Genomic DNA, 27,726 nt, shown 5'->3' on the forward strand with positions numbered 1-27,726 from the left:
TTATATTAATAATTTATTGAATTTATCTGCCACCCGGCTCCCAGTGACACTGGGAAAGAAGCCTGGGTCAGCTGACTTCAGTTTGAGGGTGGGTTCCTCCCCAACTCCTATTCATTCCTTCATTCTTCTCTCCTCCCCTGTCTTCTCTCTGTGGGTCTCTCTCTCCTTTGCAACCTCGGCCCTGACGAAGAGCTCTGTGGAGCTCAGAAGCCTGCACTCCCTTCCAGGTGCTGTTCTGTATCTCCTTGCAGAAAAAAGCAGCGCCTCCCTCCCGAGCCGATTTCTAGGGCTTTCCTTTCACCTTAGCACACAAGTTCTTTGCGCAGGGCAGGGAATGGGGACGGGGCGGGGGGAGAGAGAGAGAGAGAGCAGGAGACGAGCGAGACCGCATTGTGGTTGGCGCGCCCGGCCGCGCGACCCCGCTCCCCCTCCCGTCCCAGGGCCGCCGCCGCCGTCGCTGCGGCGGTACCGCGCATGCGCCGCAGCCTGCATTCCATCATGGCGGAACCATCCGAGTTTCTCTCCTGCCGCGGCGAGGCTTCGTGGCGCCGAGCCTGAGGCGGCGGCCGAGGCGTCCTCCCCTCTCGGCGCTCGCCGCCTTCTCCTCCGGTTCCCCCGCACGGTGAGTGCCGAGGCTCCTCCGGCCGGGCGAGGGTCCCCTCCGGGCCGCCAGGGCGGGGCAGTGGCCGGGCGGGAGGAGGGGAATAAAAGAGGGGGCGCGCGGGGGGGCGAGATGCCCCCCTAAATATTGGGGCGGGAGGTGAAGGGGATGACCCCACTTTCCTTCTTCCCCATCCCAATCCCCTCCTTCCCCAGCAGCAGCCCCCTCGCTTAATCCCTTTCCATCCCCACAGCTGATCTCTAATCCCCCCCCCCCCCATTCCCTGAGCTTAATTCCAGGATTTTGCAAAAAAAGCTGCTGGTCTCCCCTGCCCCGTGCCTTCCCCCTGGAACCCCAGCGCTTCCAGCCCCAGCGCTCTCTTTTTTCTGGTTATTTCCTCCAAGCCCCCCAGGTGCCTTTCACCCCCATTTCCTTAAATTTTCCGGGGCCTTCCCCACTCTCTCCTGCCAGCCAGCCAGCCTCGCGATCCCAGCTTGGCTATTATTCCTGGAAAAACCCCGCCCCCCCTTCCCACAGCTGATCCTTCACTGTACATATTTCCAAAGCCTCTACCTTTCCCCACCTTCCTCCTCGGTCTGGCTCTGCTCCCTTTTGGGGGGACGGAAGGGGGGCCTGTGGGGTCAGAAGGGAGGGGAGGCTTGGCAGGATGAAGGAAGAGGTGAAGAAGGGGAGGTTTGCATTGCCGGGAAAGGGAGGGCCTTGTTATTAATAGCTGGAGGTGGGAAGGGGATTTGGGGAGATGGAACGGGGGTGGAGATGGAGGTGGTGGGTTGGGGGGCTTGGGGGATGGAAAGGGGTGTGCTTCACAAATGTGGAGAAAGAGAGAGGGGAAATTGGGGAGGGGGAGGAGATAACCATAGCTTAAGTCAGGAAGGAAGGGGGGGAGTTGGAATCAAGGTGAGGAAATTGGATCCGCGAGAATGGGGTAAGGGGATTTTGTGGAGATCTGTTCAGGCAGGAGGGTGGGATGATAGGGGGATCTGCAAGGGTGGGCATGGGGGGGGCAGGTTTCAAAAGCGAGGTTGCAAAGTTCTGTGGACATGACCGTAGAGTTGGTGGAGGAAACCATATGCGAGTCATCAGGGGTGTGTTTTATGCTTGAGACATCTGGAAATGCAGGGGAAAGGATAAGAAACTTCAGCGTGCGTGTGCAAAGAAATACTACTGAAAGGTAGTTCTAAAAGGACAGAAATGTTTTGGTGATAAGTTTTTTGGGGGAGCAGCATGCCCCAGTTTTGCACCTGCCTTGTCCATGTGGATTCCTGTTGAGTAGCAGGAAGTTCCCTTTGGGGGGGGAGAAAGATTCCTAGCAAGGTCAGCCCTCCCCCCAGCAGAGCCGAGGGGACTGTCCGATTGATACTCCTTTTTAAAGGTTTCGCCCTAGATGGCTATCTTTCCTTTTGATGATTGCTGCAGCTAATTATTAGAAAAGAGGGGGAAGGGGGTGGAGGAAGAGGGGCTGCCTTTCCCTTTCTCATCTCCACCCCCTTTCCCCTTGAATGCTGTCTTTCTGAATGCCACGTCGCCTTCCCGGCCTTTTGACTGAGTGCATAGCCGCATACTAGATATTCAGCACCTCCCACAACATCTCTCCTGAGCAAAAGGTAGGTGCCGTTAATCAGTGGCTTTCGATAGGCCTGTGTTTGGAACCCCTCCTGGATTCCTTCCTTTTGGAGGGAAGTAAAAGGGGGATTCGTAGCCGATGTCGAGACTTCTGGTTGGCTGTGAGGAATTTAGTAGATGCCAAGCAAATACCGCAGGTTTCATTCGTGTTTTTTGCAGCTGTAATGGCAGTCTGGAGGGCAATTCAGATGATGGAAACCTCTGTTTTTGGATTAAGAAGACCACCACCCCCCTTTGCAAGATCCTTTCCTTAACATATGGCAAATAGCGTGTGTTATTATAATCTTGCCAACTGACGGTCAGTGACGCAAATACTGGCAGGTGTACTTTAGTTCACTGTATGTTTCCTGTTTGTACTCCTTTCCAGCTTTTTTAGTCATCAGTGTCAATGGAGTCTATTTCGTATTTCTATCTGTCGTGTTTTTTTTAAGCAGTGTTTGCTTTAGATAAATTATGGAAAAGCATATCTATTTCCGACAGGGTAGCCTATGTTAGATTTTCCAGCATTTATGCTGATAAATATACGTCCGTGGGTAGGATGGCAAACTGTAGTTTAAAACTTAAAATGCTTAACGAAATCAACGAGTCCTTCAGCCTGTAGTTTGAATCTTAAATGATTATTGGTGCCTTCTGTGACATAGGTGTTTTAAGATCAATTGCACTTGCTACTGCAGCCATTATGCAATGGTATCCATGACATTTTTTCAAAATGTCAAATTTGCCAGCCTACAAAGATTTGAGACTCTGGCATAGTCAGCTTTCAGCTGGGAAATTATGTCTTGGCCATGATCACTTTGAAAAGAAGGAAATCTGTGCAGGTTCTTCTTTCTCAGACTTGTTGGTAACAAGCAGGATCTGACTTATAGTGTGGGTTGCAATAATAAGTGAAATAATTTGTAACTCTTTTTTATTGCTTAGGATTAAGCATCTTTCTTTTTTTTCCATGTTTTTTCTGTGGAGCTCAGGGCAGTATCTGAAGCCTTGCAAAACTCTGAAGTAGCTTATGCAGTTGTATGGTCCAAGACCATTCAGTTATAAAATAGTTGAAAATAAGAACAGAAAAAGAAAATAAGAGAATTAGTACAGCACAGTATTTTGAAAAGTATAACAACTGTTAGAATTAAATAGAAGTAGAAAAATACAGGACACTTGGAAAAGTTGGAAAAGTAATATTGCCCAGTGCCGAAATAGTGTTATGGGTAGTAAGTCCTCTTCTGTGGTTAAGTTGTGGTCCCCAAGTAAATGTTTTCCTTTCTTGCCACTTGCCACATGCACTTCTTTCCCCCCAAACCCTGTTTCTGATTACCTTCTTTTTTTCATTTAATATCTTTTTCATTTTGTACAAGCTTGCCATTGAAGCAAGCCTTGTCTATCTTGTTTTCCCTTTCACCTGCATTCTTATATGGTGCAAAAGAAAAGTTGTAATTTAATTTGCGAAAGTTGAGATAGTGGATTTTCAGCTCTTATCTCTTTTGTAGAGCACAAGTTTTGGATTCCTGAATAAAGAAAACACACTGAGCTCTATCTCATCTTCTAGAAGTACTCATTGTGATGGAGATGCAATTTATTCTCTCTCTCTCTTATATTAACCTAAGCTTTCTTGTCTACATTTCCTGTTGATCCAGCAACCCAGTCACTTGGAAAAATAAACAAAACCCTGTAGCATTGGAGCTTCCAGGATTCACAGATTTGCACAAATATTGCGCACACATGATCTCCCAGGTTTGGGCCTTCACCTGCATGTGATCAAACATTTACTTTGGCATGGAAATGGAAAAACGTGAAGGTTGAAGGGGGCATGTGCCTTGGTAAACACAACTGATTAGGGCTGGTAAGGGGTGTGCACCTTCCTCTCTCCCTTCCATTGGCAGCCTTGGAATGACCAGAAAATATAATGTTGTGTTGTGACACCCCAATACTGTACAAAGCTAATGTGAGTAAATCTTCCTATGGATTGTTCAGATGACCGGAAGCCAGCATAACTAATAACTGCAGCTTGCTGGATCATTGCCAGACTGCACATAATGATCCTGCAAATGGCCTTTGCTGGATTAGGCCCTCTTTAATTTAGGGTTATGCAAAGTGTGATAATTCACTTATAATGTATCTTAATTTTCATCTATGAATGTTCATAGATTTGAGAAAGTTCTCCACTACAGATATTTTTTTTAAATGTATATACCACTATTTCATGAAATACTCATGGAGTACAGGAAGAGTGATGCAAAGAGAAGTTGGGGTAGCATGCTTATCCTCACACTCTCCTGAACATAAATAGGCTATCAGTGCTTTGTGTAAGATCTGAAGTGGGATGTATTTGTTTAATATTTAAGGACAGCATTGTTAATCTGTCCTTAAATATTAAACAAATATTAAATATTGATCCATTTTGAAGATAATAAGGTAACAAGTAATCTGTCTTTGAAGAGTGAGCCTGAAAGTTAAAATGCAGAATAATTTAGTACTAGAGTTTGATGCTAGATCAGCCTTTTCCTCTTAAAGGAATAATTGAGTCAAATTAAGAATTTAGCTTTCTTGAATGTTCCCATTGGTAGTGAAATTTTCTTTAAACTATATTCATTTATGTTTTTTTATTTCTACTAGAACAGCTGTATTCAGATGATTGATTGGTTTGTTATATGTTTAAATGCCATTAACCACACACACAAAATCCTCTTGGTTTTAATATATTATGTTGTAGGATTCCCATGTTTCCTTGAATCCCCCAAAGCTGGGAAATTGTGCCTGATAAGAGTCAGATTTTTAATAAATATGCTGTTCAAGCAATACATGGTATGGCATCCTATGCTGCAGTTAGTTCCAATTTCACCACTACTTTGGAATAAATATCTGTAATGAAGCTAAGTTCTTAGATTAGTCTGCTCATTAAGATAGACTTACAGTATCTGTGCAATCAAAGCTATCATATGGCTGAAGCTACCATTCCGTTTAAGTGGCATGAAACTCATCACCACTATCATCTGCGTATAATAACGTTAGACATGAACTTGAAACTTGAAGGGCATCTAACCACACAATCTGCACAGTGTAAGATAGCCACAAGGAAGCATTCCTTCTCAATTTCCCCAACATTATTTTAGCTTTTGTAATTGTAAAAAAAGGTTCATGTGTAGATTTCATGACCATGCAGAATTTTTTTTTCCTTTTCACTATGGGATAGAAGACGATGTGATGACTAAGAGGGCAGGATGGATGGTGGGATCGGGGAGACTGGCAGAAAACATTAAAGATAAAATTGTGAAGCATGGAGTAGGAGCACACCTTGCTGAGGGAGAGTCACATGGCTTCTGCAGGGGTAGATCCTACCTCACTAATGTGTTCAAGTTCTCTGCAGGTGTCAGCAAACATGGGTGGAGGTGATCCTTTGCCTGTATACTAGCTTTCAAAAAACTTTTGACAGAGTTTCTTGTGAGAGATTCTTGAGTAACCTAAGTAGTCATGGGATTGCAGGGAAAGTCCTCCAATGGATTGGTGACTAGTTGAACTATGGAAAACAAAGAGTAGAATAAATGGACAATGGAGGAAGGTCAAAAGTAGGCTCCCCCAAGGATCTGGTTTGGGCACAAGTTCCGTTCAACTTGTTAATAAATGAGTTAGTCAAGACATATCCAATTAAGTGAAAAATTTGCAGATAACACAAAATTATTTAAGGTGAATAAGGCATAAGGGAACTGTGAAGAGCTCCAAAGAGAAGGTTAGACCACTAAATGGCAAATGCAATTTAATATTCATAACTTCTCAGTCTAGAGCAGCATTTCACAGCCTTGGCAACTTCAAGATGTGTGGACTTCAACTCCCAGAATTCCCCAGCCAGCAGTTCCCCAGCCAATGTCTTCAAGTTGCCAAGGTTGAGAAACACTGGTCTAGAGGAAGCACTGTCTTCATTAAAACTTTCTCCTAGTATCTCCATAGCCCAAAAAGTGATACAGGTTTCTAGAAAAAAATAATAATAATTGGACAATTTCCCAGGGAGCTTTTTAAAGCTCTAAATTCACCGGAATCTGAGTTTAAAGATTTTTTCCAGGAACTAAAAATGTAAGCTGTAATATTTGATTGGGGGGAGATCAACATTTAATATGTCTGAAACATGTTCATAATCACTTCAACATTTATATTGAACGTTGTTATTGAAATGTTTATAAAGTACATTTAATGCCAGTTCAGTTTAGCTTCCCCAACTCAGTGGACGTATCGAGTTATTTCCTAGATGTATTTGAAACCGTCCTCTTTAGTTACACTGTTTGTTCATTATACTGCTATTTGGGACTTCCTTTGCTTATAATTTTTGCTTGACTAAATGAATTCTCTTATCTATAGCCTGCTGCTTAGTGGTAGGAGGACACTACAGGATCTCTTCTGCTCTTTAGTTTTCCATGGTTTATAAAAGTGTCTTTGGCAGTGTGAGCGGTATAGATAAGTTGGTGACTAGATTTGGGGAAATGTTTTTTCCCAGACAGTTCTTTCTCACGTGTTTGCCTGGCATGTTGGAATTAATGTTCTCGTTTACAGTTGGTATATGTAGAAACCGAAATACATTCTATTTCAGTAAATACTAGCATCTATCTGTGATATAAAAACCCTTGGAATTTGCTCAAATTTTTTAAATAACTGGTTAGAAATACATATTTAGATTACAATTTAACTGAGAGAAGAAATTGAGAGAGCACAGGAAGTTTGTCCTTGTTACTAATGGTTCCTATATCTCCCCACTACTGTGGTTACCTGAGGAAAGAAAGTCTGTCTGTCTGAAATTATATTTCTGGAGAAAGGATGGAAGAAAATGTTCTGTAAAATGTACATTTTCTAGGGAATCTGATCAAAATGTAGGTGCAGCACTATTTAATGTATATAGCCTGTCTGTACACTCTGTCTGGATCCCAGGAGCTACTTACAGCCCCCAGTCAAAGGGCTTGAGTTGGGAAATCTTTCTGATAAAACTGTACTACCAATTATAACTGACATTTCCAATTAGACTTGGAAGGATTGTAGGAGGAGACCAGTATTAGTCTATGGTAGCCAAAAATCAGGAGTCTGATAGCACCTTTTCATATTAACAAATTTTATTAAAAGGCATAAGCTTTTGTGAATGACAGCTCAAATGCTTATGCCTTTTAATAAAATTTGTTGGACTGGACAAGTGCTACCAGACTCTTCCTGATTTTTGGCCATCCTTTTAACTTATTTGGAAAAAAAAAAAGACTTAAGTTATGCATTTTTCAGGATGAGAAGAAGTAAGCATTGGATCTAGATAAAGCGAATCAGCTGTTAGAAATAATTGGAAAGTAAATGGGCTGGCTTGTAATTCTCTCTGGGTTGTGTTGCCTTCCAAGATGCCTGTGTGTTCTTGCAGGACTGCTTGGGAACATGGTTACAAGTGAGAAGCAACAGGTTTTGTAGGATGTCCAAAAAGTTTGAATTTATATACTGGTCTATAACCATAATAAAGAGTTGAGTTGAATCTAAACTGATTCGAATTTGAAATGAGCTGGTTTGAACACTTTAGAAGTGTTTCAAGCTCAAAATACTCCCAAAGCACTTGAAACAGGCCATTCTGAACATGAATTGGGAGTCTTTTGAATTGGAAATTATTTGAATTAAAAATGTTTTGCACACTGCTGTTGCCTTGTTATTTGTAGATACCAATCATTCATTTGACATCAGAACTGAGGCCTTTTACCTCTTTAGCCAGTCCAAATAGTAATCATATAAACTGGATAAATAAGCAAACAATCATTCCTCTTTTTAAATAATTTTTTAATTGAGCTTTATAAGACATTGCAATTGGTAACAATAACAAAATTAAATGTAAACTATAACACCGTTATAAGAATTACTGCATGCATAAAAAAACTAAGGAAAGCTAACAGAAAAAAAGGGGAAAAGGAGGAAATATGATATTGATGAACAAATCAAAACAAATTTGAAAAAGCCAAGATTTCTCTACTTACCTGCAACACAGTCTAAGTATGTATTTATACAAATCACTATAATTCAAATTTTAAATATTAATTTACCTAGGCCTTAGAAAATCATATTGCCTGGTCTTGCCTCCTCATTGAAACAAAGCTACTTAAAAGGCTGAGATCCAGCAGTCATTTCTCAAGTGGCTTTAGGTCAGAAGGTCAGAACTTTTCATTATTTTTTTCCACTTCCTCACCACTTGATCTGCTACGATGTGCTGCAACATTTTTAAGAAGAGGCTTTTCCTAGGCTATCTCATTAGAATCCTTCATAACTGCAGATACTCTGCCTTGAATCTTCTGCATGTCTAAAATAGGTTCTACCCTTCGAGACTTCCAACCTTTAAAAATCCATCATGATCTGAGCACAGTTCCCGCCTATTTCTGAGATTTTTCAAAAAGTATTGCCCATGCTATTTCATAACTGGCTTACATCTTTTAGTAATGTCAGGACGATCTCTGTAAATAAACAAATAAATATCGAGATGTTTAGGATGCTGACTCATGCTGTGGATCTGCAGGAAAGACACCAAACCATGCTGTGAGCGTACTTAATCTCTGTTAACCTTTTTTCACCTGTTCGTCTGTTCTCATGTTTTCCTTCCCCCTTCAGTGTTTGCAGGCAATCTCAACCAGTTTGTATATATAAAGAAAGAAAGTAGAGGAGGTTTGTACCCTTCCTACTCTTGATCCACCAGCCTCTGGCCTACGTACAGTGGTACCTCAGGATATGAACTTAATCCGTTCCGTGACTCTGGGCGTATCCCGAGTTGGCCGTAACCCGAAATGTTCGTTAGTAGAGGCGTTCGTATCCCGAGGTACCACTGTACTTCTAGTTTGTGTACCAGATGTGACTTGATGCCTACGCAGTACTGTGACTGAATCTATGACGTAGTCCATTATGGTTCTGATTAGTTGTTGATTTTGCATCCAAGTTCTTTATTATATCTATATGTATATATACACACACACACATATATATTCGAAGTATTTTGGTAACTCTAAAGTATCATCCTATTCCACAAAGAAGCAACATCGTGAAATGCAGATCACATACTGCATCAAAGATTTGAGTAAATAGATCATACTTCCCCTCATGATATGTTTCCTCTCTTCTTCCATGGTGTGATCTTGGTGAATGTTTCTGCCAGCGTTTATTGCAATTACTCGATAAAACTCTGACATAATTCTTTCTCCTGGACTAGGCCATACAGTATAGCTAAGCACCATATGGGGTAACTCTACTTTACTCTTTATAACTGACAAGCCTAGAAGAAACATCCATGATTTTATAGTGCAAAATGGATTGGTCCCAGGTTGTCACAATGGGAATTTGAAGGGGCTAGAGGAATGTTAAACTTATACCGAGCTTGATAATAACATTTGGAGCTGTGATTTTTTCCAGTGATGTAAATGTGCCGTGAAATACTTCTGCTGATTTTAATCATGTATATCAAGTTTGCTATTCTTATTTTGATTTTGAGGAGTTGAAATACAATGATAGATGTTTAGGGAGAAATCTGTATATTGAAGTTTCTTCTACAGAGAGTGTTGTATTTGTGTTTTCATGAATTAAAAGGTTTAACAACCTTTGGTGGTTTATTCCCCACCACAGCCAAAATTGTAAGACATAGTAATTATGTGTGCATTTTCCATCTGCATATACAGAAACTGTTTGAGTACATTTACTTTTGGAGCAAAACCTAAGAAACATTTCTAATGATTATTTGTTTTCTGGATAGAAGCCAAATATTATACACAGAAGAGAGTGCATATAAGGTCTCCTGGGAAATATGTAAAATTATTTCTGATATTTTAAGAAAAAACATATGTTCAGTTATGAACAGATTGCTATTATGGAAAGTTTGTGACCTTGCCATCTCTGCCTCCCAAAAGTTAAGTTATAGCTAGGTTTATGTCAAAAGACTTACTTTTCTGACCTCTTTTGAAATTTAGAATATGTAAATCAATTTGCCTAAAATGCTCCTGTGTGGGCTCACTTGTAGTGGAGAGAAAATCTTTCAGAAGTAATCTGATAATATTTGGCTTCTATGAGTTTACCAGAAGGTAGACATCAAATAGTAAGGGAGTCATTGGGCTGAGATCAGGTACTGGTTCTGTTTGGGCTCTGTTCATAAATCAACAATTGTCTACCTCAAGTGTAGCTCTTGCATCCCAAAATAAGCTTTAGACAATCTTAAAACTTACATTTTTGGGTTTGGAGTGTAGTGAGCTGCTGCTTAAATAATAATGTTGTCTCCATCTGTAATTTGCATGATATTAGCTGGCAGTTAGAGCATGTGGATATGAATCCCACAACAAACTTGGAACTATCTCAGTATCCAACACATTGAGGAGAATGTTTTCTGCAAGATAGGCTAGATCATGCTGGCTGGGGAATTCTGGGAGTTGAAGTCCACACATCTTAAAGCTGTCAAGACTGAGAAACACTGGGCTAGATTATGTAACATCCAAGTTTTGTTTGGGTGAGTGTTAGGTGTGTGTGTGCCTTAGAGTCAGTTTTTGACTCCTGGCAACTGCCTGGACAAGCAATTTTCTTGGCAAGATTTTGGAAGTGATTTGCCATTGCCTCCTTCTTAGGGCTGAAAGAGACTGACTGGCCCAAGGTCACCTAGCTGGCTTTGTGCTCATATGGGTCTAGAACTCATGGTCCCATGGTTTCTAGCCTAATGCCTTGATCACCACACCAAACTGGCTCTCATTAGATTAGCATACCATCACATTCAAAGTCTTTTTGACTTCATTGTCAACATATGCCTCTGGACCAATAATAACTAAATTATTGATGAACAAATAAAGAGCTGGCCATGTATACCCAGCCAAGGCTTTGAATACTTCTTACACTTGCCCTCTCCCTGCAGCATATGCCAAGATTTTCAAGAAGATGATTTCTAAGCATTATAGCATTGTTTTCAAATTGGATGCCTTCTCAGTCCTAGTCCAACACTTAACCAGTGCACCACACTGACTCTCAGGTGAAACCAAGTAATCCGGTCTTTATTAAAGGGTCTAGAAATATTAATAAATTGTTCACTGTACTTATTTGTGCAAATAAGGAACTGGCAGGTAGTATGCGGGTTGTATGCTTAGATGCTTTGGGTTCCTACCATCTGTTTTATGACTGGAAATGAAATTATAAAATTCCATGAGGTATTTACCTAAAAATGAATTTGAACATGTAATTTGGCTTTTGCAAACCACAGATGTCCTCATTAAATCTTGGACTACTTGGGTTACCAGCGTTACAGGAATCTCAGTTCTAGAATTATTGAGAATGTTCCTAATAGAAAATAGTTCCATGCCCTTCTCTGACAATTGAAGTTAAAGAATGTCTACATCTTGGTTTCCTTGATCTGCAGCCAAGATTTTTTTTTTAAATCATTGAAACAAAATTCAGTTTTGGTCTTATCCCAGTTGTTCTAATATTCACCGTTACTTATTATTATATGTAATCCTTGCTTAACAACCACAATAGGGACCAGAAAATTGGTTGTTAAGTGGGGCTGTCGTGAAGCGAGGCATCACGTGACTGCACCCAATTTTATGACATTTTTCTGGTGGTCGTTAAGTGAATCACCCGGTTCCCCATTGATTTTGCTTGCCAGAAGCCAGCTGGGAAGGTCGCAAATGGTGATCACATGATCCCAGGATGCTGCAACCGTCGTAAGTGCAAGCTGCTTGCCAAGCACCTGGATTGCAATTACGTGACCACAGAGGCACTGCGATGGTCATAAGTGCGAGGACCAGTCGTAAGTTACTTTTTTAGCACCATCGTAACTTCGAGCGGTCACTAAATGAATGGTTGTTAGACGAGGATTACCTGTACTTGTACAGGCACATATAAAAATTATTAATGCACTTTAAATATTTAGATCAATTCCCATTTACCTTTAGATAATAGAGTTTGGCTGCCTATCATCCAGTTTTTTTTTAAATAGTTCTGTCTATTCCTTCCCCATTCTCCAGTGCGGCTATTAGAAGAGTTGCAGTCTGTGCTGCCTTGAGTGTGTTCAAGGGACTTTGGGACTTAATAATTTAATAATAATAATAATAATAATAATAATACTGTTAATAAATAATATGTTTTATAATTTAATAATATTAATTTCCTTCATAATCTTGAAATCACTTCTCATTCCCAGGAAGTCATAGCACAGTGTAAGAAGATACTTGCTTCCACAGAGCCATAGAATCATTCCTTGAAATCTCACCTGCCATATTTTGGACCTATTCCCTGTTCTTCAGTAACTTAAGAACAGTAGTAATCACTTGCTGGTCATTGACCATGCTTTTAAAATTTGTACTAAAATCTAAGAGGAAGTGATAGCTCTTTTTTTTTTTTTTGGGGGGCAAATTAGACAGTTGTGACAAGATGGACAATCAGTTGCCCACTCTGTTTATTAAAGCATTTCTAGGGAAGAATGAAAAACGTCCATAAAGATCCACAGATCTTTTCCCTTAATCTTTATATCCAGGATGCCTCTGCATAGTCTTAAGGCCCATCTTGGGACTTAATCCACATTCACACTAGGTCTCACCTCCCAAACTGAAAATTGAGCATTGGAAGGCTGGGGTCAGAGGCCACTACAGGAAGAAATCCATTTCTAAATTATGGACTTTGGGCATCCTTGATTCCACCCCCCCCCCCATGTGCTTTAGAGCAATCAATCCTAAATTAAACCCTTTGAATTCAGTTTGATTTCAGGATGAAAGTTTTTAAGCCTTGTTTAGGTCTGTATGTTTTGATGTGAAATAATAGAAAACTTGTCACAGTTTTTAAAAATTACTGTTCTCATTGGTGACTAAAATCATTTCCAACTCATTGTGGTTATTTTAAAGGGCATATTTTTAATAATTGCTACTAGAGATTGGAAGTTTTGACTTAGTTGACTGTTCTGGTTATCAGAGACCAATTGGGTGAGTAAAAGCCATCTTTCAGTTGGATATGACCTAGCAGCTGTTAAATTAAATGTGAATTATACTGGTCACTGCCTAAAAAATTATTGGCATTTGATCCTTGAGTTATTTTGCTTGCTTTTAAAGTACTATAGAATTTTTTTTGTTGAAAAGGCAGTGCGCAGTATATATCTTCAGATTTACAAATAGGCTTGTGTTACAGTGTCAAAGTTTAATAATGGATTAGTGCTTACTGACTAAGACCGTGAATATTCACTAAACTGACTTACATGTCCATTCAAGATCTGTCAACAAACATATGAAACCATTAATCTTAGAAACACATTGTAAAATATTAAATATCATTGAGAAAGAAAGAAGATATAGTCATGTATCACTGAATACGAAAATGAAGGTTTGTTTCCCAGTTTGACAATAGCATATATGGAAGTGGCATAAGGATTGTTTTTCACTGATGGAGCTGTTGGACATTCCGCTTTTCCGAAGGGCTTCTGGAGCCTAATGCCATATGCTATGTTCAGGGCTTTATTTGTTTCATGTTTATAGTTTATATTTTATTGTATGTTCTCATCTTGTGAGCCCCTGAGAGTCCTGTGATTGAGGTGGGGTTTATTATGATTAATAAACAAATAAATAACCTTTTGTATTAAGGAACCTGATTCCAAGTCTTTTATCTGCTTTTTTATCCACTTTAAAGTCCTTTTTTCCCCCCTGGAAATATTCTTGGTGTCATGTACTACTTTAGAGTTAGAGATCAAACTGAAGTTTGTTGGCTTGGACTTAATAAAAAGCAATTATTTGACAGATCTTAGATGTTTTACATTATGGCAGCCACAACATTGGTTTTTCAGTTCATGATTTAAGATTTCTGTATCTTAAACAGGCCAGTGTTTGAAGTTTATGAGAAGTGTTGTACAGTATTCTGGGAACAAGGGTCATGTGCCTTGGCATAGCACATTTGATCATTTCACATACACCTAGTTCTTACAAAAGTTCTATAATGTAAGCTGGTATTACCAGTTTTCATCAAGCTCACTTGCCAGTGTCCCTGAGGTGAGAAAGTAAATGATCTTGCCAAGTAAGAATTCTCAGGGAAATACAATGCATTACTGCAACATAATTAAGTTGCTAGAAAAACATGAAATATATTTTGGGGGGGGGAGTTTAAATGAGTTTTCTGGTTCCGAATGGGATCTGCAAAGATTTCCTCTTTTCCCTCGATTTAATTTTGTTGGGAAATACTGTAGGTCTTATTGATGGGCTAAGGGAGAGAAGTGAGCCATAGCATTTTCATACTTTCTTTGAAGCTGATCTGAATTTTAGTTTCTGTTTATGTGGAAAAGTATTTCCTTTCTCTTAGAGCCAACTGGTTCCTGCAGTTTCGATCTGATTGCAAGTTGATTTTTTAGAAGGAACTGCAAGAAGCAGTTCCTTAATAGGAAAAGGGGGGGGGGGGGAGGTGATTTCAGAAATTCCTTGAAGTTCCCTGCAGAGTTACGTCATTTATTCCTCCTTGTTTGTACTTCTGTCTTACTCTCAGTTCCACTTTCTGCCCCAAATCTCAGTAGTGGGCTATGGAGCTTCTCTACAAGTTTGGAGGATGATTAAAAGCAAAAAGAAAAAGAAAAGTATTGAACATATGCAACAAAGGAAAAAAAGATATGGAGTAAAATTTTTTAAGTGAGAAGGAAAAATGCACCTTCCAGAATTTTTTAACCCTATTTTGAAAACACATGTTCTGTGGGACTTGCCAAGGCGATTTCTTTAATTTTTAGAAAGTGATGAAATCTATAGGGAACAGCACTATATAGTTAGACTTTTCTTAATTCTGTGAGTGGATCCATCCGATACCCATGGTGAGTACTATGGAAAAGTACTTTTCATGCACTTAGAGGCACTGTTATTCTATTATTAGTTATTGAAAACCGTTTTGGTTATTAATCCTAAACTTAATTTGTGGCACCCCATTTATTATCACAATATTTTGAGATTGCATCCAGAAAGACAGTGGTTTACCTAAAGTCTTGTAACTGCAAAGAGTCTTAGAGGAAACAGATTATTTGAACCTCTAGCAGTTAGGTTTCAGGCTGGGGTATAACATGGAAACTGCCTTAGTCATATCTGGATGTGACCTGTGAAGAGGCTGGGATCAAGGAAGTATACCTTCTTGGTCCTCCTTTCAGTAGCTTTCAGTACCATTGACTATGGTATCCTGAACCATCTTAAAGAGTTTGGGATGGGGGGCAATGTCTTGCAATGGTTCTCCATCTCCCTGAAGGGATGGTTCCAGTCAGTGATGATGACAAAATAGAGATCTCTGAAATACAGATGAAGTTGTATTTGGTGTGAGGTTCAATACCATCAATATGTTTATTATATCCAGCTATACGTCTCATCCCTTGGCCAAAGCAATGATGTAATGAAAGCACAGATCCAGTGCCTGGAGTACATCCAGTCAGAATGGGGAAGAACAGACTACAACTGAATCCATCTAAGACAAAAAGTGGTTTGTGGATCTAATGGTTCTAGGGAAATTCCATCTTTTACTCTGAATGAAGTTATACTACCTCATCCAGGGATGGTCTGCAATTTGGGGTTCTCTTAGATTCACAGCTCCTACCTGAAGAGTAGGTGGTAACTGTGGCTAGGAGTCACAGTTTTCAGTAGCTGCCCTCGCTCTTTGCCCCATCTCCTCAAAAGTAGCAGTCTGGCCAGCTTTGAAGTGTTGAAGACCTAGCTGTTCTGCTTAGCTCAGGAGGAGGGTGTGAAGGTGATTATGTGGGTGCATGATATGTATTTTCAGTTTTTCATTCTTTAAAAATTATCATGTTTATGTACACTTGAGGTTTTGGATTGTTATGTTTTATGTTGACACTGATAGCTGCTCTGAGAATTTTTGGAAAAAGATGGCAGACAAGCACACACAGATCTGTCTGTGGCTGAGATGAAACTTATAACAGACTGCATTCTTAGGCTTTGAATGTGGGGTCCAAACAATCTTTTTGAAGCAATGTAAGTCTCTGTCTAAATTTTATTCTGGAATGGTTGTTGGAGACCTTTACGTGGTATTTTTAGAAATCTGATTAAATTCTGATGGGAATGTGCCACTTGTAAATTGCTTATCTGCCCTCAACCTTTGCAGTTCACTTCTCCATTTCTCTCACATGGTGAAGACTGTAGAGCTCGTGTAGTAACTCTAGAGGCTGGTTAAGAAATAGTGCTATACATCTAAATAAGTAATGCTACAATCTATTTCTCTCTTTTCTCCTGCGTGTCCAACAAATCATTTGCTTTTAGAAAAAGATTCTTCATACAGGAGTGTGTTATAATGCATTAGAAACCTTAAATTTGGAAATAGAGACTGCATACCACCTGACTTCTCCTCCCAGTCCTCCAAATGGCCACCTGTATCTCAAATGTTTCAGGCATGTTTTTCACAGCTGGTTATATTTTTAAACCAGTAATTTGAATGCTCAGTTAACAATCCTGTTAGCTCCCAGTGGGCTCTTCTTGACTTGTAGTGTGTTTTTCTGTATGCTGGAGGAGAGCTGAAATAGGTTTCGTTAAAAGAAGAGTCTCCAGAACTGACCCTGCAAGCTACATTCCTTGCTGAAGGGCATGTTTTTGGAAAATCACTTACTTTTTATTTCACCACCAACAAAATTGCCTGTCACCATTAAGGGGTGCAGATGAAATTTGAAAGAATACCAGTTTTCTGCATAAACCTCTGGAAGAGAATCCAGCATACTTGCTGTCAGTGGAGATGCCAGGTTTAGTGTTGGGGAAAAGGTGGGCACCAGCATCTCCAACTCCCAGGTAAGTTGCTGACTGTTGTTCTACACTGGATGTTGCTAGTAAAATGCCTCTCTTTTTCTATTCTTTCACTGATGTTTGACCTTTTCCTTTTGGATTTTTCTGAGTAGGTGGATGATTTTCAGAGCCAGAAGCCCCAGAGATAATTCATTCTGTATTGTAATAAAAACTGGTTGACATCTGAAACTGTATTTCTGTTTTACCAGGTAGTTGATCTGAGAGAAACCATTTATGAATGATCATTTCACTTATGATGGCAGACCAGCCACCTCCATTAGAAGCCACACCTATTTTGAATGAAGTGCCACTTCTACCTCATATGGTCAATGGGGACACCACACAACAGGTAAGTTGATCTGCATAAGATGGGAGTTTTCAAGTTGTTCTCTTCTGCAAATGTGTAGATTCATAGGACGGAATCACATATTCTATGCCACTTTTTAGCGAAGGATGTTTAAGCAAGCTATGACTTAACATATGAGAGAATCTCTTCATAATCTTTGGAACATGACAGTGATTTCATTGAGATTGGATGACAAGGTATTTGACCATTGTCGATACATATGACAGTATCAGTTCCTTTTCTCCACTGTATGGTTGTTAACTCTGAAAAAATAGCTAGATGACAATCAGATATAATCATAATTTAAAAACAGTGGGAAAATGGTCCTTCTGTAGAAGTCTGTGATTACTGTAATAAAACTATTACCATAAAATGGAGAATACTCAGTTTTATAAACTCAATGAATTAACGACAGGAAGAACCATATTGTCATGTGATTTTCTAAAGATATGAAAGCGTTAATTTAAGGAACTGAAAATATATGAAGCTATTGATGCCAGATGTAAAATGGTATTTCTTTCTAGATACATACAGAATCTAGCATACATGCAAATCTAAGGTATCCATGCTGTGGCATTCTAAAATAGCTTTTGCTGGCTGATCATTTTTATTTGCTTTCATTTTCTTTGTATTAGGAAAGATCTGTATTGCTTCTGGCTTCATTGAGTTGCATTGCACAATGGAGTGCTGATATATTTCCTTCTTTTATCTGTTTAATCAATTTTAATAATAGCATCTATAGTTAAGAGATAATAATGTGAAGATCCTCAATTAAGATTACCTTTATATCTAGTGCAAGAATTTGGATCCCAGGCCTTACTTTAAGTACTGTATGCCCACAGGACTTCTCCTTGAATAGCAGATATTTCAAGCCATGTTTCGAACTTCCCAGAATGTTTTATAAAGAGGATTGGCATGTGGGAGTGAGAGTGCCTGTTGCTTAAGTGAAGTTATTGTCAATTATTTTATATATGTCTCATTTAAACATCAATTGATATCAGTCAGGTGTGTAATTCAGTGCTAATGTTAAAAATTGCCCAAGAGAAGTTCTATATGCATTCACAGAGTTAGCTTGAAAAGTGCTTAGTGCTATGGCCCAGCTAATCGACTTGAAATAAATATTGCAATAAATGTGAGAGTTGTCTGAGCAAAGCATTCCAGTGCAGGCTGAAAATCTATGAAGAGCCTAAACATTTTCTTTAAGATCCTCTGGAAGTTTTATTGGGTAAATTCATGGACTGTACAGCCAGACTTCTCACTGACAGTTAAAACCTCAGCAGCAAATCTTTTTTCAGCCGGCTCCACACTGCCCAGTATGTTTTTAAACTTCTTGTGCGTGTTTCTGGGTGAGGGAGCCCTTGAAAGTCTTGTTTTATTTTCCGTAATCCAAGTTTATCAGTAGCCTTGAAAATGTTCAGTTCTTAGACATAACTATGGAGATCCAAATTAACTGAAATTTAATTTAATGATCACTTTCACCTTGTAATTCTATCCTGATCTATTTTGAAGCTTTAGAGCGGGTTCCAGCTTTTTAAGGTTTGCAAAATAGTTCTAAACACAGGAGAATTTAAAATAAAACCTGCAGAATCAGTCTTTTTTTCTCCTGTAGAAATGAATGTGAAGGTAAGCATCTTTGAAAGCTTCTTCACAAAGCCATTCTAGATGTTATACTTGTTATGAAGATTAGTCTCTCCTGATGGATTCCCATATCTTCCTTTTCAGAACTTTTTGCTACATGGTTACGGCTAAAATACAGGGTTCTGAAGGTTTTTTAATGAGAAATTATCTCCCTTTGACCTGCAGAGATGCAGCCACTGAATATTATGTCCTAGATATTACACATATGACCTTTTAATGAAAACAGTTGTGATAAAAATGTACCTCTCCTTGGTCAAAAGGGGAGCCAAAACTTGTCTCAAAAAAAGCCTTCTATTAGAGATCTAAAATATTTAATCAATTCGGCCTTGGAAAATGGGGTCAGGAGTTTTGAAAAATGTGGCATATTTGATTTCTTATAGGAAAAAGTGTTTTCAGTAAAAAGCAAATGGTTTGGCTCTGCTGGTATTCGGTCACTATCGATTTTCCCCATTCATGTTATCTGTCGTACGCGTACACCATCTTGGCCTTTTTTCATTTAATAGGAGTGTATAAGCTTGTTACATCTGCAATATTTTTAGATTTAAAAGACCGAAAGAGCCTTTTGATTTTAGACTTAGAATTGGGACAATAGCTAGCAAAATAAAATTATATCAGAATTGTTTGGTCTAGAAGCAGCCACTCACTTTGATTCTTAGTCCAGTGACATAAAAAATGTTCCTTATGGAAAGGCTGGGGGCAAAATACAAAGTCTAAGAACACTGTCTGCCAAAGGTACAGTTAGCCCAGAATAGCAGGAAAACATTTGCTTCAGTGAGCTAAAACAACATTGAATAAAAGTCATTTAGTTTATAGTCAGAAAGCTGCTGGCTTGTTTAAAACAAAACAAAAAGGGGGGGGGGGAGGGACGAAGAAAATTGGCTTGAGTTTTAAAATCGTAAGAATTTTAAAAGGAGCATTCTATAATGACCATGATGTGTTCATCCAAGAATCTGCTCCAGCCCTACCTAGAATTGTCATAGAATTAACTTGTGCATTGCTGATTGCAAAGCACATGACATTCCACTAAGCTATGGTTCTTCCCATTTCAGAAGGATGTCATAAATTGCTATCTACTGTTCTCTTCTTAGCCACTTCCTGTGCATTTTTAATGAAGTATTTTAAAGGGTATTCCCTTCTAAGGGAAAGCAGTTAGGGTTTTATGCTGTAATTCCTGAATTCAGGCAAAGAAAGATCTTGTGAAATTGCATGCAAAATTATCCTTGGCATTTTTTTTTTTTTATTATGGATTAAAAAGTACAAACTACTACCATTTGAAACCTTTTGGAGGTTAGAAACTTTTTACACCTTCAGCACAACACTGGAATAGGCATTATGTAGGTCAGACAATTTTCCTTTCTAACCAAGTATCAGAAGGTTCTGATCGTCAGAAGGAATACAGAATATTGGCTGTTACCTGCTTTAACCGCAGCGGCCATGGATTGCAATATTTTCAGACTCCCCCAGTTTATGTAACCTGGCTTCTGCTAAATCAGTATGACTGGAGTTAGCATCACTGCACTAAGTTTGCCGCTGTTGTTGTTGTTCAGCCGTTAAGTCGTGTCCGACTCTTCGTGACCCCATGAACCGTATCGCGCCAGGCCTCCCTGTCCTTCACTGCCTCCCTGCGTTTGCTCATTTATTTGTGAGGAAATTTTGTGGAAACTTTCTCCCTTCCTCCCACATCCTTGGATTTCACGGTAGAATTAGAAATTGCGATAGCCATTTATTTCTAAACACACACATACACATATTGACGTTTATCAACATTTTGGTGATTTTTGCTAACTTGTTTTTCCTGTTCTTAAAAACGCTGTCCTGCTTTATTTGCAAAAGTAAGCTCGCATTAATGGCCTTCTTGATGATTGCATTGTACACCAGCTATTCTTAATAAACCGTACAATTCTGCTGCTTACTAGCTTTTTGCAAAACATAATGTTGTCTTTAGAACCATAATGTAGAAATGTACCATAATAAACTGATACAATATTGCCTATTTTTTATTTATGTTTGCTTTCCCACTTTTCCTTCAAGGAATTCAGAAGTGATAGTTGCATGGATTTTCCCCATCCACTTTTCTTTCTACAGCAAAAGATGCAAGATATATCAGTACGTTTATAATAGATATAAAACATGGATGCTTATATTGCCTGGGAATTGGGTGTAAACTCCCCACCCCCGAACTCTGGGCTGTGCAACCCACGTTTCTTTCTCAATCTCTGTGGTCATTTAGCCTTCAATAAATACCAGCAGCAGAAAGCATGGCCACTGGTAATTTCCAGTGAAATTGTAACTAAACCACTAAGTTATTTGGAAATAAGTGAAGAAAGAAATCATAAGAGTATGGGTGACAACTTATGAGAAAAAATGGACACGTTTCTCAATTATCATTTGAGGGAAACAGCCAAAATTAGATTAGAAATAGCTCTTTTTTCCCTATATAATTGGTTTTATATGACTTGGTGATTAAGAATAATGGAAAAATGAAAGCTTGTACAGTATCTTATTTTGTTGTTAACTGGAGGAAAGAATTGCCTTTATAAGTATAGCAGGTAAGCGATCCTCTTTAATTTGGTGGGTTTATTTTGATATCTGATGCAATTTTGTATATCCAATTAAAAGGTAAAAAGTACATATGTAATTTGAGTTTGATATCACATTACTGATATTTCTAATCTGACGTGTTTGGTTTTGCAAAGGTATGTGTTACTTTCAGATGAAATTCAAAATAAGAATTATATTCTTATTCCTAGGTCATCCTTGTGCAAGTAAACCCAGGAGAGACTTTCACAATTAGAACTGAAGATGGACATATCCAGTGTATTCAAGGTAAACAATGAGCATATAATATGAAATTACTGATATCTGATATTGCATATCTATTAAACTTATGTGGCTGGATAGCTTTATCATAGTTTCACAGTTTCATAAGTAGAAAACAGCCTTCCTGATGTATAGACTCCAACACCCAAAATTCCACTTCTGAGAATTTTGGGAGTTGAAGTCTATACATCTAGAAGGCACTCAGTTTGAGGAAGGTCGATACAGAATTTTATTCAAATGAATAAAATTCTGGTCATTGAGTCCAGTCCAGGGTATCCATTGGTCAACCCATCTCCTACACAGAACTGAGTTTGCAATCATCGTAACCACAGTATCTGGCCATTTCTCTAGAAGACTACTTACAAAGCAAAGAACTTGAATCATCTAATGTTGAAGGCCAAATACAGTGGTACCTCTACTTACGAACTTAATCCATTCCGTGACTCTGATCGCAAGTCGAGTTGGTCGCAAGTCGAAGTAAATTTTCCCATAAGGTTCAATGTAATTACCATTAATCCGTTCCGGCGTCTGCGGACCACGTGGAATGGGCGGAAAAATGGCCGCGGACCACGTGGAACGGGCGGGAAATGGCCGCGGACCACGTGGAACGGGCGGGAAATGGCCGCGGACCACGTGGAACGGGCGGGAAAATGGCCGCGGACCACGTGGAACAGGCGGAAAATGGCCGCGGACCACGTGGAACGGGCGGGAAAATGGCCGCGGACCACGTGGAACAGGCGGAAAATGGCCGCGGATCCGGTTCGTAAGTCAAGGCGAGTTCGTAAGTAGAGGTAAATTTTTGGGGCCGGAGCTGATCATATCTCGAAATTTTCCTAAGTAGGGGCGTTCGTAAGTAGAGGTACCACTGTAATAGACCACAAGGAAAGATGAGGGTTTTTGGTAAAGATCTCAAAATGACAATGTCATCTGACTGATGAAAACTTTCCTCAACTTCTGCATTCTGAATGGTCATAAGCCAAGCATGGTCAAAACTCATCTAGTCTGATGTCATTAGGGGATGTTTTACTGGGCATTTTCCCATGAACCCCATTCTTGGTCAGTTTCTGATATGCTAGAGGAAGTGGGAGGGCTATAAGAGTCTTTAGTAACTCTCCCAGGCTGTGGTTGAAGCATCAGAAAAAGTATGCCTTAAGGAACTTTTTATACACACACACACACACACACCAAATTTGTCATCCCCCATCTTGTTAAAAAATGACTCTTGAGTGGTTTACAGAAAAGATAGGTATTAAATAAAAATACAGTATGACAGTTTAACAATTTATCCTAAGTAAATAGTTATGTACCAGCTCCAGAGTCAAACCACTTGCTTTCTTTTTACCTCCAGTCAAAGCTGCTCCATCAAAGAATATGATTCTGTTCCTAGAATTCAGCAAGTCTTCCATGGTTGGATAGCAAGACAAGTTTTAGTTATATTTATATAAAACTTCCCCTCCAGTACCTAATGAAAGACCCCCCCCTTTTTTTTTTTGGTCTAGTATGGATGATGTAGAACGCACCAAGTGAGAAGGAACCACAGGGCCTTGTTTTTCTGGTGCCTGGACTTAGTGAGCTACTACCAGCTCTTGAGCCACCAGAATGCAGAAAGAGGGGGGGGGGGGGAGATTTTTTTCTGAAGTTTTCAAGCAAGAGCCAAAACATACCTTACCTATTTGGTATTGCTTCTAGAGATGTCCAGTTTAAATAATGCTTAGTCTGAATGTGACAGAAATAAAGACTTACCTCGGGAGGCTAAACTTCAAAATGCCTGTCTTTCCTGAGTACCTAAAAAGCAATCTGGGGCATCATCAAACAGAAACAGTACAAGAGTCCACTGTACTTTTTATAGCCTCCTGTGCCAGTCTCAGACTTTATAAAGCACTTGTCTTTAAAGAAGTCACGAACATTTTTCTAGAGGTCACCAGTTTTTTAAAAAAAACAATTGTCTGGACTTACCTCTTTCGGTGAGACTTTCAACAGCGTAGCAGATATCCAGCCAAAAATTTGTATCCTTCTGCATTTGGCCTCATTCCCCATTTTTGCTATACTATACAATTTGACAGAAGAATGAAATGAGTGTGCCTGTGCATGAAAGCCATTTAGTGATTATATTTGTCCAACTGTGAATGTACTTGCTTCAGTACTCTGTAAGGAGTCATGAAACACTGTTGCTTGGTTTCCTTTCAGGTCCAGCACATGTTCCTATGATGTCACCAAATGGTTCTGTCCCTCCAATATTTGTGCCTCCTGGCTATGTATCTCAGGTAATCATTCAGATCCTTTGAATGCTTTTTTAAAAGAGAGATTTTCCAAGTGGATGGTGGGAGTTTTCCCCTCTTTATGATCCATAAAGGTAACAAGGATAACAAGTGGGACAAAACTCTCCTCTTTTCCTTTATCTCATCCCTCTGGTCACATGTAGGCTCCCATATTTTTATTTTTTTGTAATCTTAAAGTGAACATTCAGCCTGACAACCAAGGGTGCTGTGTTATACAGGCTACAAATTAAGGTATATGGACCATGGAACTAAAGATCAGACACCAAGCATAACGTCTGTTATGCCAGGCAAAAGCAGGATTTATAGCAAGGAAGTTCAAGAAGTTATGGGTCAGCAATCTGTAGGCTTGAGAACAGTAGAGACAGAAGAGTCCATGCATTATTGCTTCAATTACTGGTTCCTTAAAAAGTGATTCTTTAAGAAATCTTAAATCTGCAGCTATAACCCAGTCATGCATTTGGGCCCAAAATAACCTACAAATGCTGGCTTATATGGTGTAGGGTTGGTTTTAGAAAAGGCTTGTAATGTCTCATCCTTTAGTTTTCAGTTTGAGGATAGTGATCCGGATACTGTATCAGTCTCTAGTAGTGCTGTAGGGCCATCAGTTTGCCCTCATAGCCAGAGCCAGATGTTAGAGAAAAAGCTTCAGGAGTCATGACATATTGGAAATCAGGAGCACCTTGCAGCTGATATATGAGTTCTTGTTCCCACTGCTCTTTATAAATTGTAATTAAATTATTATTCTTTAATGATAAATAGCAGAACAGCGTGTGTACAATTGTTAGCTGTAAAATTTAAGGTCAACTTTAATGCAGGATTTGGAAACATTGATCTAAATACAGATCAAACACCACCTTGTGGCTAACGCTCAAAAGGTTGTTTGAGTATATATAAAAGAGAGAGAGAGAAAGAATACAAACCAGAATGGCTTAAAACTTGAGAAAAAATTGAGATTGGGACACATTTTTCATACTTTTTGTTTGATAGCAGTCCAACACCTGGAGCTTAGTTCAGAATCCAATCCAAAACCAAGTATTTGTTAAGAGCCTCAGCTAGAAGCTGAAGTAGGATGTATTTTATTCTGTTTCACTAAAGCTAATATTCTTGTTGGGATGAGCATATATTCTATTATCTAGTCTTGCTGTAGATCAGTTCATCTTCTTCTTCATAGTCTTGGTGCTTGTGAATAGGCCAGGTCAAAGAAAGGAAGAGAAAACTAGAGAAAGACTCAACATTGCACGAAACTGTTTATCACCTGTGATTTCAGAGAGCCAAGGGTTTTCAGATATTCAGTTGATCTTACATTCTTCTGTTTAACGTGTTGGCCATGATTCTAGCCTTTTCAACAGTCTGTTGCTGGCTAAAAGAATAGCAACTGAAGTGGTGCTCTAAGGAGTGTACTATCCTTACTCTGAAAAGTTGTCTTTTCATGTGCCTTTTTAATGCCTTTTGCAACTTCAACAATTTTTCCTATAACCTTGGGTATCTATCTCTTGCACAAATTGTTTCTTGCTGTTGACAAGAGCCATAGGCAGCTGTTGCTGGTTACTTCAGATTTCTTAGATTCTTCTGTGACCTTTCACTGCTGTTGTACACAGCATTAGCTCTTGAACATTCACAGCTTTGATGGAACTTCTGATTGGCATGAGTGACTCAGAAGCATTCTTGTCTGAATGCTGAGCTTCAGTGGAGCTGAGTCAGCCACCTCTGGAGCCATCTTATCATTTCTTTTTGAATCTCAAAGGGAATCTTTGAGAAGGCCTTGAATTTCAGTATCAGGCTTATAATGTTCCGTACTCATCAGAATCACAATGTCCATGGTTTCGACAAAAAAAGAAAATCCCTATGAGAAAGATTTTCTCCTTCTGCCTTCATAGCGAGACCAAGGCTTCAGCGAACAGAAACTTGAAGTGGTTCATATCTTCTGCTGATTCACCTTTCTCCTTTTTCATAATAGCCAATCAGCCTGTCCTAATTTAGAGACTCCAAAAGTATTGGAATTAGCCATACTGGATAGAAATTTTGAGAGATCAAGGTTGGAGAAGCTTCTAAGCGTATCCTTTATCCCAAAGTTAATGTGTGTTTTATTAAGTAGGAAATAAACCAAGTTGAAGCATCTTCAGGAGAAATCTTAGCATTTTCTCAAGAACACTTACATGTTTATTTTCTATAAAATAAACTCTATAAAATAAAATAGACTCTTCCGTCCTCCCTCCTTCCTATGTAAAGTGCAATGTTGGCAGCTGGAGAAGAAGGCATCTGAGCCTTCTGGTCTAGGAATTGGCAAGCTTTTCAGGCTCCAGACATTGCATTGGGCAAGAATTATATCAATTTATACTTTTATTAAAGTTTTCAATTTTTTAAATTTAGATTAATAATTTCCCCTTTTCTAGTTCCTGCATTTCTGACCTGAGACGAGACGAGATGATGCTCCAGACACCATCCAAAATCTTGTGAAATAGCTCAGATACTTTCTCCCAAACCACCATTTGAAATTTTGTAATATTATACAATTTTGGTAATCTCATCCTAGAATCTCACAAGATCTTGGGCCAGAATGTCAAAATTTCAGGAATTTGGTGAGAGATTACTGACATCTCATGGGACTTTTGCCGTTTTCCATATTTTAATTTATTTTAGTTGGTTGCCATTGCCCATAGGCCCCAGGATCTGTAATTTGTTGGCTACATGGCTGTGTTAGCAGCCACTGTTTTTAATTCTGAATTAATCCAAGAAAAATCTGTTGCTAGTGAATGGGCAAGAATGCTTAGGCCATTACTTTCTGAACAGTTCGTCGGCAAAATCATTCGGTGGTACTGGATTAAAGCATTGTGAGAGCAAAACCCAATCTTTAGAACCAGGACATTTAATAATACATTTCATGCATTTCTTTTCAGGGATTATATTGCAGCATATGACATAAATATCTTTCACTGTGCATGCCTGTGCTTTGTATATATATTATGGATGAGGAAGGAAATCATGTTTTTAAATGTTGAAATGGGAAGACCATAAGTTAAATGCAATTAAGTTATAATGTAATCACAAAGCACACTTCTAACAATAATCTGTGACTTGGAACCTTTTTTTTTTCTTTCTCCTTTGGAGGATAATGGTTTCCCATCTAGTCTGACTTGCCTTGAATTGAGAAGCTGTAGTTGTGCATGTGCTTGGAATACTGAATGGGGCCAAACCTCTCCCAAGTCCTGTTTAGCTGACTAGGAAATGTGAGAACAGACTGGCTAAATTAAACAAGTTTCAAGCAGAATAATTTATCAAGGGAACTTACAGAATAAAATATTTGATTTGTCAAATTGTAACATTCTTTATCCTTTGTATAAGCTGTCTAGATTTTGTTGGTGGCCAATAGGACACTTTCAGTTAATTGTTGTTAAAGAAGTGAAGTGTTGATAGGAAGATCCTTCTTGTATTATTACTGTGTTACATGCCAACAGTAGAATTACTTTTGAGTGTATAATCCATCCTTTACTTCACATTAGGGTTTATGATAAATCACACTAAACCCATGATTTCCTTCTCTTTGCTTACATACTTGTTGTATAAGGTGCACAGTTGAATTAATCTTGTCTTTGCTGAAGTATCTCTCTTCCTTCCCAAAGCCAGACTGCAGTTCCCAGAGTTTGTAGTCAGTAAGCTTTAGTTGCAGCT

The 27,726-nt window shown here is 39.1% G+C and overlaps 1 protein-coding gene across 4 annotated transcripts in view; it reads left to right on the forward strand.

The window, feature by feature from the left end:
• Positions 1-473: 473 nt before the first annotated feature.
• The window catches only part of FNDC3A (fibronectin type III domain containing 3A), a 59,402-nt gene continuing 32,149 nt past the window's right edge, over positions 474-27,726 (forward strand). For 2 of the 4 annotated variants that reach the window (XM_088129292.1, XM_088129289.1), the window contains exons 1-4: positions 474-622; positions 17,184-17,323; positions 21,709-21,784; positions 23,966-24,042. In XM_088129292.1, the coding sequence (XP_087985418.1) occupies positions 17,213-17,323; positions 21,709-21,784; positions 23,966-24,042 (264 nt within the window). In that variant the 5' untranslated portion in view covers positions 474-622; positions 17,184-17,212. Of the gene's footprint in view, positions 623-2,101; positions 2,227-2,524; positions 2,544-17,183; positions 17,324-21,708; positions 21,785-23,965; positions 24,043-27,726 lie in introns of those variants that run through there. The other 2 variants (XM_088129290.1, XM_088129291.1) reach the window with 2 other exon arrangements.

Source organism: Python bivittatus, unplaced genomic scaffold (genome assembly GCF_059951505.1).
Source record: "Python bivittatus isolate LINGU-HERP-01145 unplaced genomic scaffold, Pbiv_v1 ctg000790_np1212, whole genome shotgun sequence".
NCBI lineage: Eukaryota > Metazoa > Chordata > Lepidosauria > Squamata > Pythonidae > Python > Python bivittatus.